The sequence below is a fragment of the Acanthochromis polyacanthus genome, chromosome 22, assembly GCF_021347895.1.
Source record: "Acanthochromis polyacanthus isolate Apoly-LR-REF ecotype Palm Island chromosome 22, KAUST_Apoly_ChrSc, whole genome shotgun sequence".
Taxonomy (NCBI): Eukaryota; Metazoa; Chordata; class Actinopteri; family Pomacentridae; genus Acanthochromis; species Acanthochromis polyacanthus.
Window position 1 is genome coordinate 23,006,041 of NC_067134.1, and position 11,938 is coordinate 23,017,978.

Genomic DNA, 11,938 nt, shown 5'->3' on the forward strand with positions numbered 1-11,938 from the left:
CTACTGGGTTATGACGGAAATTGCTAGCAGCACCAATTGGCCTCTGCGCACCAAGCAGATGAGACCTCACAAGTTAATCATCGCACAATGCATGTCAGGCTCTCCGCCTTAATAGAAGGCAAACTCTTTTGTCGGCAGACAGTCAAAATGTTCTCAAGGATTTGAATTGTGAGATTTTAGGAGAGCAAAATAGGTTTTTAAATTGCAGATGGAGTTCAGACTATGAGATTCACCTAAATGTCAAATGATTCAAAATTTGTATCAGTGCATGTTAATTGTGTTGCTGCTAAGTTGAACAGTAGGGCATTTGTTAAGATGAATTAAAAATGAACAGATTTACTTTATGAAAAATGGAGGCTCCACAGTCGGAAACCCAATACACCTTTTATTACTGAATTTTAAACCTTTTACTTTTTCAATACTTTGTCTGTTACAAGATGTTCTGCCTTTCTTTTTTCTTTCTTTTTCCCTTAAAATATCTGAAAATGTGTGTTATTTGATTCAAGGCCGGCATCATGCTTCGTCAGGTCATAGTTTTCACTTGTGCTCTTCTTTAAAAACTTGTGTATTTTGGCAGCGTGCTTCAGATTGTTATCATACTGAATTATTCCTCATCTGCCAAACTTCTGCAAACTTGGGGTTATCTAATCAGCCAGTATTTCGGGATATTTTGGATGCATTCACAGATATTCACAGTGCATGTATTAATGTCTTTTCCCCAAACATTTTTATGCAGTCATGAAGCCCTTATCATCACATTCTCACTTCTGTGCTTCACTGTCAGGACTATGCATTCACTGTGGTAGTTCTGATCAGGTTCATACTAAACATGCTGGACCCCATCTGAAAAAACTAATGTATCTTGGACTTGCTTGAGCAAAAATGTGCTTCTGATGCCCCTTTCATGCTTTTCAGCAAAGTTATATCCTGCAGATTTGTGCAAAAAAATCCAAATAAGTGTTTTTTGTCTGTTTTTGCTTGCATGGTGCTGTCCATGGCAGTTAATGTTATCTAATGTTCTTCACACTGTCTGAGTTCTTACAGAGGTTCCACTTTTTCTGTGCAAAGTCTGAAGCACTGAGCAGTATGTTTTTGTTTACTAGATTGTACAATGAGTGCTGTGTCTGTGGCATCATTTTAGGAGGAAGGCCACACTGATTAGTGGCACCATGGCTCATTCTACACCTCCTGATTGCTGCTGCTGCAACTTTGATCTGATTTTTAGCCGGTTGCAGTTCTTCCTGTATTCTATTCCATATTCGTGAAGACTCACAGTCTCAATTTTTTAATCCTCTAGTGTTTCTTTTCCATTTGGAGCATTGATGCAGACATGCACATAGACACAGTCTATCAGTACAAAGTTGAGTTGTTGTGTTCAGTTCAGGCTAATTGTGAACCACAAGTGTACTTATATGTGTTTCAATGATGATTCATTTTTAATTGTGTGTCAGGAATCACAGATCTGTTCTACTTAGGGTTTTATTTTCAATCTCGTCTTTTTAAATTTTTGTTTTGCTCATTAAAGGACATATTCTACTTGTCAACTGTGAAATAATGCAATACCTGAAAGGTGATGCTGAATCATTTCACATGTTAGTAGTGTTGGACAGAAGTGTGTTTACATGTCTTGTTTGCTGCAGTTTTGTTGCATTCCAGCCGACGCAGACTTTGTCGAGTAATTGCAATATGACATAATTAGAAATCTGACAAGATTCTGAAAGTTTTGCAATATTCGTATTGACTAAATTTTGTCAAACTGATCTCATGTATTACATAGATAAAGAGGAGGAAATTATTCTAACAAAGTGGACATTTTTCCACTTCTGTTTGCAACAACAACACAACTCAGCACACTCAACCTCTCCCTGAACTCTCCTCGTCAAGCAGAACTGTGAAATTAAATGCAATTTTGCAAAGATATGTTCTAAATATACCATTGTCCAATTACAAAAACCAACCAGTGGCACAGTGTTGTACTGTATATCCCCAAAGAGATGTTTTCTTTCAGGCAGATTTCATTGTCCCCCCCCCCTGCCCACTGTTTTTGGCTCACAGTCTGCCTAGCAGAAGGCTTTTTTTTCTTTGATATCACAGACAACTGAGTGCACAAATCCCAACTTGCAAACAGAAAAAAAAGCAACAATTCCATCACAAGTAATTTCACGTCAGCACAATGACTCTGAAGTGGGTGAAAACTTCACGACAACGGCAAACAATTCCGCTTGGAACAATGTGTAATTTTAACTTGATTTGAGTCCATTTTTGAATACATTTGGAGAAGATGGTGCCCACTCAGACTGTGTTACCTGATTCATTGTGTGTGTCAGTCTCCGTGGCAACCGTGTCAAACCATGTCACACCACGGTGAGCTCGCAACAGAAGATAGCAACTTTTTCATCCAACTTACAGCAGAATTGAATTACTTAATGACCATTATACTTAGGCTAATGAGCTCACAAGGAGAGAAAACAACAGTCTTTGATCTGATGGTGACGATACACTGAGTTGAGTTCATGCAAAAGATACATGTTAAGCTCACCATAGCATGAACTTTCATTTGCATTTAATAGCTTAGTTATTTGTCCCTGAGCTGATTATAATATTCTGTGCTTTAAGCAGCTGATCTATGGTAATAGCTTTCATGTTCATATGAACCCATTAGCCTTTGTGAAGGAGAAATCCATGTTTGCACCCACACCAGAAGCAACTTTTGCGTGTGGAAACTTTTGATCCGGCAAAGTTATATCTACAAAACTCGCCGTCATCGCTCGGCCACCGCTTTATCAAGGGTATCTACCTCTCCCATCAGCACTACACAAAGTCATTTAAGGCAAAACATGATTTAGGACAACTACACTCCTCGCTTTGATGCCACGCTGCCTCTCTAGGGAGCAAGCCAACAGTCCAACCCTTCTTTTTTTCCTTTCCAGAGGAGAGGGAGCAAACACCCTGCTGCATTAAGTTTCTCCAGCCACAGATTCGCCCGTCCCCACAGGACAGACCACTCTTAATGCGATTATAGGGCTCGAGACTTTAAGATAATTCAATGCATCTCCACGGCTAATTTCCAAGAGGCGGCATGGATGCCACATCCGCTTATTGTCGCTCCTCGCACGCCAAAGCGAGCAGAAGAGTTGACTTATTACCACACAATGCCGACTAAGTGGGAAATCTCTTTGGACATGGAGGCCCACCATATGCTAGATTTAATTCGATTTTCGGTTCGGGCTTTAAGTGCTTTGAAAAGTTTCTTGTCCCGCTAAAGAAAAAAACAAAATAATAAAAGGAGGGTAAGAGGGCAGCTGTGGCTTGATTTGCTCTTTCAACCACAATTGGGTAAACTACAGAGCAGCATTAGGAGGCTGGATTAAGCCCTAATCCTACAGTAAATTCATTTCTTTCAATGCAGATCTCTTGTAAATGTGTGTGTTTTTTTCCGTGACTATAAGCTTAATCCATGTATCTGGATGCATTCATAAATGACCTCAACTGACTGCTGCAACTTTACACTTAGTTCAACGTTTCTTAGTGTAATCTGGAAATGATTGTGAAGCAGATATGTGGGAAACAATAAGTATACCGGAGAACATTCCAAGGCTCTTTCAAGGAATCCAGGATGATTGTCAGGCGGAGGGGAAATCAAAAGGATTGTCGAGGAGGATTGAAAGCATTATGGCGTTTTTAATAATTGGGTGAGGTTGGGTGAGGGAGAGAGAGAGAAAAAGCTGTCCAGTTGTGAAGTTCAAAAGCATGGAAATGAGGTTTTGGGGGGGAGAAAATAGCCCAAGCTGTGAGTGACAAATCAAATGGTCGTTGCTTTGCTGAATCAAAAAGACTCGCCTGAGAAATGCAAGTCTGCCAAGACGCCTTTTTCATCATTGTGCTGCCCTCTACGGGTCTTCTTCCAGCCTTCTTCTTCTCCTTCTCCTTCCTCCTCCTCCTCCATCTAACATCATCACCCCTCCCTCGCGCTCCCCACCTCACCCCACCTCCTCCACATTACCATACCCCCTTAAAGAGTATTGCACGCATTAAATTGCTTTTCATTTCCGCGCTGTGACAGTCCTATGATTCGGAGGGGGGGATTTACGCATATATTTTTTTTCCTCCCTTTTGTTTTTTTTTTTTTAATTTTTTTGTATGAGGGGGAGAACTGTCCACACTATATGGTAATTGTTTCATAATACGTCCATCGCTGCAGGGTATGCGCTGGTTTGCACCAACCAAGATCAAGTTCCACTAGTTGAAACGTTGGTGGGACGGAGAGGGGAGGAAAAAAAGAAGCTACAGAGGATATCGGATGACCAAATGCAGAGCTGCAGAAAAAAAGACGGGATCGGATTCTCGCATCCAAAGCTGGAGGAACATATCCACTGATCTCCGGTCGATTTGGACGCACTGGCAATTCAAATAAAGAGACCTTGGGCAGATCTATACATAAACTGGTACAAGCCGCACCACTGGCAGCAGACAAGGGGGGATTCGTGCCTCTCTCCTCCGCTGCTTCGCCAGTGCGCATGGATGAAAGTCACAGTTAAAATGCATGCGGCAAGTCTTGTCTGATGTGGGATTACCGCGGTTTTAGTCGCTCCCTTTCTTCAACCATGTTCGAACTTTGGTTTTGGCTCTTTTTCCGAGATGACACTGCTGATTTCAGTCGCTGCTGGAAGAATACGGGAGCCCGTTTTGCCGCTCTGGCTGTCACGTTATTGGCGTGAATGAGACTGTAGGCTGTATGTGCGCTTCCATGCCTGATTTATGGAGCTAAACACCGAGGAGACTTGACTAGATTTTTTTTATTTTTTTTTATTTTTTTGGTACGAGAGAAAAAAAAGCAGCCAGGAGAAGGGCGGACGGTGAAATCCATGTTCTCAATGAGGTTGGAGCCGTGATTTTTCGGGATGCTTTGGTGTTTACCGGGATCAGCACGGTAAGAGGACAATGATTTTTCTCTTTTTTCCCCCTATTTTTTTCTTTCCATTTGCGCTCAGCCGATGCGCTTTTCCATTTTGGGGATCTGTCCATGGTGCTGAAATCTCTGTCTTCTCCCCCCCACCTCTCTCCCTCAGTTGCATTGCTGAAGTTGATCCGGATTTAAGACGCTGTTAAGCAAGGTGTCTGCGGCTGCTATGGCAATAACAAGCATAGAGGCTGCATTTTTTATGCTCACATATACCATCACAGTTTTATTCGTTCCAAATAACAGCCTGGTGCCTCTGCACAGGGATGCCCTGCGAAAAGGCGCACTGGTTTCCAAGTATATTATCCCCAGAGATGATTTCCTGAGGTAATAAACTCCAAAATAAATTTAAAAATAGATGTATACATGTTACCAATCAGGCGTCCAAGCAGAGACGCGTTCCCGTTTTGGCTAAAAACACTGATTTTGCGAGTCGATGTGTGGGCTTTTGTGTTCTTTTAAGGAACGCACACAGGCTCGATGAGTGTGTGCGTGTGTGCCCGTGCGTGTGCGTGCACGCGTGCTCACGCGTCTGTGGCGGAGAGAGAGCGAGCGAGAGAGAGAGGGAGGGGGGCGGGGGGGAGAGAGGCTATCTGTAACCTTCTATATAGCAGATGCCATGCATAATGCTTGATTATAGAATTATTTACCCAGCGTCAAAACGCAATTTGGATCAGAAATCCGCTGCGAGATCAACGACTCTTGCTTATTCTGCCTTTGATCAACTCCTCTCGTTTCTTTTTTTTTCCGCCGGGGGGTAGAAGAAGGGCTGCGACTGTCGCCTTGTAGGCTGATATTCACATTTTCTATGGCAGGCCGGATTTTAAGATGAACACTGGCTGCTTCGATTCGTTTAACAGAGCCGGTGTTTCTTTCTTTCTCGCCCTACATTTTTTTCTTTTCCTAAATTCTCACCAAGGATTGTTTGAATCGTAGCAGACGGATAAATTGCGCGTCCTCGTGTTGTTTGGACGGAGGTGGAGAGAAGGAATCCGACAGTCCCCGACCCCCCCTCCCTCCCCACCACCTCCACTGTTACCAAGTCGTCGGGTATGTGGGGTGAGTGAGAAATCTTTCATGCTTCGGAGTTCATCTTGGAGATTTTAATGTTAGTTTGCGCAGAGATGAGGAAGGGAGACTGAATCGTTAAAAAAAAAAAAAAAAAAAAAACTGGCATCCTGGGGAGCATTCTGACAGCGATTGGTGCTTTTTTATGGTGGAAATACTCATTGGATTAAATTAGCAAATGACCAAATCTATCAGTCTGCATACGGTGGATGGCGAAGGGTTTTTTTTGTCCTTCCAAAATGGATTGGAATTCAGGCGAGCTATCAGAAATGCGCAGTGGCCGTCCACCGCGGGTACTTGTGTTAACAACTTGAATGTTTATGTGTGCAATTGTGAACTTGTTTCCTGACAAAGCCATAAAAAAAACGATGCACATAACACATCTGCATAATGCACAGACATCAACAGGCCTACATGTGTGTGTCATCATAATATTTGTCCATCAAGGACTCCTATATTTGCTCTTTTTTTGTTTGGAAATGTTGCACTTGTGTTGACATTTAAAAACAGAACCCGTCCTTTTTCTTCTCCTCCCTCAGATGACACCTCATACTGGTACCACACTTGAGTGAGCTGGGGCATCCTCTCCCAGGAAAAATGCATATCTGGATCCTAAAAATAATCCTTCTGATTGCATCATCTCTGAGGCTGGTTGAGATGTATGACAATTATGGGGAGATCTGCCGAAACCTGTGCACATGCGAGGAGAAGGAAGGGATCCTGACGGTGAGCTGTGAGAACCGGGGCATCATCAGACTGACAGAGATCAGCCCGGTCCATTTCTCCATGTACCACCTCCTGCTGACGGGGAACCTCCTGAAGAAGCTGTCAGTCAATGATTTCATCAATTACACCGGGGTGACCATACTGCACTTGGGGAACAATGATATCTCCGAGATCGAGTCGGGTGCCTTCAATGGACTCCAGGGATTAAAACGGTTGCACCTGAACAACAACAAGATCGAGGTTCTGAGGGATGACACCTTTGCGGGGCTGGAGAGTTTGGAATACCTACAGATTGATTACAATTACATCACCAATATCGAGCCCAGCGCCTTGAGCAAACTGCACCAACTGACAGTGATGATTTTGAATGACAACCTCCTCTCCGCCCTGCCTCCCAACATCTTCCGGAATGTCCCCCTCACGCACTTGGACCTGAGGGGGAACCGGTTGAAAATGTTCCCCTACATTGGCCTCCTGGAGCACATGGACAAAGTGGTGGAATTACAACTGGAGGAGAACCCGTGGAATTGCTCCTGCGAGCTCATCGCTCTCAAGGCCTGGCTGGAGAGCATAGCCTACACGGCTCTGGTGGGGGAGGTGGTCTGCGAGACGCCGTTCAGGCTCCACGGTAGAGACTTGGACGAGGTGTCCAAGCAGGAACTCTGCCCGCGAAGACCCCTCGAAGACACGGTGAGGCCTGCACCCCCTAGCAGCACCAATGGATATTACCAGACCACGCCAGCTGCTGTCACAGCCTCTGCCACCTCTTCGGCTGTTTTTAGGTCCTCCTCTAGGCCTACCAAGGGCACACGGCAATTTAACAGAACTAGGTTAAAGCCCACTTCTCGAATACCAGGCGGTAACCCGTACAACTATGGCCCCATCATTGCTTTTCAGACCAAATCTCCTGTGCCTTTGGACTGCCCCACTGCCTGCACATGTAATCTGCAGATATCTGAAATTGGGTTAAATGTCAACTGCCAAGAGAGAAAGATTGAAAGCATTTCTGATCTCAAACCCAAGCCATACAATCCGAAAAAAATGTATCTCACTGGAAATTACATCCCTGTGGTGCGGAGATCCGATTTTGTCGATGCCACTGGATTGGATTTGCTTCACCTGGGAAACAACAGGATAGCTCTGATCCACGACCGGGCTTTTGGGGATTTAACCAACCTACGTAGGCTGTATTTAAACGGTAATCTCATGGACAGGCTTACAGGAGAGATGTTTTTTGGTTTGCAGAACTTACAGTATCTTTATTTAGAGTACAACAAAATCAAGGAGGTGGACGCGGGCACTTTCCGCTACCTCCCTAATCTCCAGCTGCTTTTCCTCAACAATAACCTCCTGAAAACTTTACCCGTGGGCATCTTTTCCAGCCTGTCCCTGTCGAGGCTTAATCTGCGCAACAACCACTTCCAAAACCTGCCCGTGAGCGGTGTTTTAGATCAGCTGAAGCTGCTGGTGCAGATAGATCTGTTCGAGAACCCCTGGGACTGCTCCTGCGACATAGTGGGGATGAAGATATGGCTGGAGCAGCTCAGCGCAGGCACCGTGGTGAACGAGGTGGTGTGCGAGACGCCCAAACGCCACACGGGACTGGACGTTCGCTCCATCCAGTCGGAGCAGCTCTGCCCGGACTACTCCGACGCTTACGTCTCACCGACTCCCCCTACGGACGAGCCCAGGGATGACCTGGTCGTCACCACGGACGCCCCGCAGAGGTTCAACACCCCCAGCAGCACCGTGCCCCTCTCCGTCCTCATCCTCAGCCTCCTGCTTGTTTTCATCATGTCTGTCTTTGTGGCCGCTGGGCTCTTTGTGGTGGTAATGAAAAAGCGCAAAAAGTCACAGAGCGACCGCACGAGCACCAACAACTCAGATGTCAGCTCTTTCAACTTGCAGTACAGCCTCTACAGCAACCGCTCCGGCCCTAAAGTCAAAGCCCCGGCCGGCCACGTCTACGAGTATATTCCTCATCCCATGGGCCACATGTGCAAAAATCCCATTTATAGGTCACGTGAAGGGAACACGGTCGAGGATTACCGTGACCTCCATGAGCTCAAGGTCACGTACAGGAGTACCCCGGATGAGGAGAGGGACAGTAGCACGATGAGGAGCCCTACGTACAGCGTTAGCACCATCGAACCGAGAGAAAACCCTTCCCCTGTCCAGGATGCCGACCATTTCTTCAGAGGCATCCTCGAGCCGGACAAGCAGTCCCCCCATCAGTCCATCCCCTCCATCCCAGGAGGGGCCAATTTAGAGTACAAGTACACAGGGCCTGTGTCGTACACATACAACCCAAATTTTGATGTCAGACGTCAGTTCTTGCACCCGGAGAGGATAAGAGAAACAATGCTCTATGGCACAGCACCCAGTACTGTTTATGTCGAGCCCAACAGGAACGAATACTTGGAGCTAAAAGCTAAACTGCAGTCTGAGCCCGATTACCTCGAAGTTCTTGAGAAACAGACCACCTTTAGCCAGTTCTGAGGAACAGAATCATTAATGTAATGAAGCATTTTCTCTCTTGACCCCTCCTTGAAGCAGTGGCTCAGTCTATAGGGTGCCTTGGCACGACACAAACACAAGCGAAATCGAAGGAGTTCAAACGGGGTGTGCCGAACAATCTTATTCTTATTTCTGAAACATGACATTACAGGAATGGATACAGCTTTCTGAAACATGGATGAACAAAATTGCTCTGCTTAACTGATGATGCAAAATCTATTTTTCTATGGTGAAGATGATCGAATAACACACACAAAATGTAAGTGTACAGGTAAATCTTACCCAATTTCATTTTCAGGAATATAACCATACATAAGGTATATTGTGAATCAGAAAAAGAAATGTTTATAAGAAAAAAAAGAATCACTCCTGGACAAAAACACTGTACAGCAGATCATCAAAACTGTGTAGGACTATTTTCTGCTGTAGTCTGTAAGTAAGTATTTATTGATATAATCTGCCATGTCTTTTCAAAACTTTTGATTCTACATCAATATTACCTGTGTCATCATACTCCATGATCCTCTGGAAAGGCTTATGTTTGTAGTTTCATTTACTGTAGCTCTGCATTGTAAAAGTGGCTTTTTTTGAAAGTGGCACACCCCCAAATGTTCAAAAACAGACTGCGTCATTTGAAGAAGATGAAAAAAAAAAAAGTGTCTTTGTATGCTTTCTGCACTTTTTGGAATTGGAAGGCGAGTTAGCCTTCACTGAGCTCTCATAAAGGAGATTATTATATTAAAAATGAATATGAGTATTCATTCTTAATATGTAGAATTGATATGTTATCAAGACAAAAATTCAGAAATGATATTTGAAGTATGAATTATGTTGTGTAATACTGATATTTTAATCAATGTAACACCTATTTTTATACAAAGCATTGGCAGATTCTCTATTACTTATCGGTTTCTTTTTTTTTTTTCTTTCTTTTGATTGCTTTGCACTTATTGCACTATATTGACCAAACTATGTTATTGTCATCAAATAAACATGATGTCAGGTTCATATAATGTGCTTATGAGGAAAACTCAAGCTGTTGGCTGGTGATATGAAGGAAGGGGTTTTGGTCCAATTGGAGAAATGATTTTTATTTTGTAATCAAATCACAATACATTGGCTGACAAGAACTGACTATGTTGTGGACTCAATCAAAGCTAAAGGGGAAGCTAGTGAGGCTTGGAATCAATGGGTTTTGATCAATGAGCATCCACAGCGGCATCTGCAAGCGACAAGGAGGTCATTTATATAAATATAATTGAAAATAAACTGTAATCTTCGCAGAAGTGATTGCTGCTTGAAGGGTTTGAACCATTTCTATCACTTTTAATTGGTACGTTTGATGGTTTTCTATACGTAGCTGGGGGAAGATGACATTTGAAGTGTGTTCAAAAGCCTTTTTTTTGTATCTTGAAAGTGCTTGTTTAGGGTTTTCTTTTTGTTAAGTTCCTCCTCACTTGACCCACTTAAATCCAATATGCAAAGCAGGCCTATAAAAATGCAAAGGATGCACTGTGCCACCATTTTCAGTGTGCAGTGAGCATCACCATTTAGGAATTCAATGTTGCTTGACTGAGACAGGCAGGATGGAAAAGAAGAAGGAGGAGGGGAAAAAAACAGATCTGTCACTTAATTCTCAACACAGAAGGACGGATGTTAATTATTCTGAATTTATTATCAGCGCTACAAATTGCTACTTGCAGGTATTACTTGAAGATCTACTAGATTTTTTTCAGTTAATTTTCATTTAATCTCCAGCGTGGTGCCAGCTGCCTTTTCTCAATGACGACAAAAAAAAAGAGAGAGAAAAAAAGAAAGGAAAAATGAAACGAAACACTCCGGGTCCTCGTCTTTTGTTGGATCTTTTCATAGAAGGCCAGAATGAGAACAGAAGGCACCATTTGGGAGATGAGGAGTTCTGGAACCAAGTGTAACTGTGGATGTGTCATACATGTAGCAGGGGATGTGAATCATAGCCAAGAAGAAGTGTGTGTCGCTGCCCAGCTTCGGCGGCCGATGGGATGTCGCAGTGCTGACCGTCTTTGACATGTTTGTTTTAATCATGCCAATACTGAAAAAAGAAGGGGAAAAAAATGAATCATTTATAGATTACTGAGGTGAAATGAGGACCTGAGGATGACAAATTGTTTAAAATGTGGCACAGATGGCGATGTTGTGTTTGTATTATTATTTAATTTCCTAGAATATTACTTGTTTTTTTTTTCCAGGGTGATTTGGTGAAGTTCACAGAACTGCAGAGGAAAAAAAAAAGAAAAAAAATGCTCGAGCACAATTACATAATCACTGAATCATGTATTCCAAATGGGCCTGTTATTACTGTATGTGTGTGTGCACCTCTTCTTCCACCCAAACTCCCTGCGTGGAGGTTTAGCACTGTTATGACCCAGCGTAAACGGTTGCATCCTGTAGAAATAATGCTTTTAATCAGCCTCTTTAGGCCAAATGGGTCAAATTTATAGCTTTGCACACACATTGCAGTGGTCAGCATCTGTATTCTGCCTAGGATATGAAGTTCTGGGGTGAAATATCTCCGACTGTGTTGCCTCATGCTGCACAAGAGCCCCCATGATTTATGGCTAAACCTATTGTGTGGAATTTGATGTGGGGCTGATGCAACGCAAGGCGTGATGGAGGTGCAGATGTAGC

The 11,938-nt window shown here is 43.5% G+C and overlaps 1 protein-coding gene across 2 annotated transcripts; it reads left to right on the top strand.

Annotated features, from left to right (window-relative positions):
• Positions 1 to 4,025: 4,025 nt before the first annotated feature.
• LOC110959458 (SLIT and NTRK-like protein 5) lies at positions 4,026 to 10,401 on the top strand. Of its 2 annotated transcripts, none has more exons than XM_022206332.2 (2): positions 4,026 to 4,930; positions 6,568 to 10,401. In XM_022206332.2, the coding sequence occupies exon 2, from the start codon at positions 6,626 to 6,628 to the stop codon at positions 9,251 to 9,253; it is 2,628 nt and encodes an 875-aa protein (XP_022062024.2). In that variant the 5' UTR covers positions 4,026 to 4,930; positions 6,568 to 6,625; the 3' UTR covers positions 9,254 to 10,401. The 2 variants fall into 2 exon arrangements, with proteins under 2 accessions (XP_022062024.2, XP_022062025.2); XM_022206333.2 differs by lacking the exon at positions 4,026 to 4,930 and adding an exon at positions 5,556 to 6,019.
• Positions 10,402 to 11,938: the final 1,537 nt, after the last annotated feature.

Coding starts and splice junctions, on each gene's coding strand:
- LOC110959458 (XM_022206332.2), top strand. CDS start 6,626: ATGCATATCTGGATCCTAAAAATAATCCTTCTGATTGCATCATCTCTG.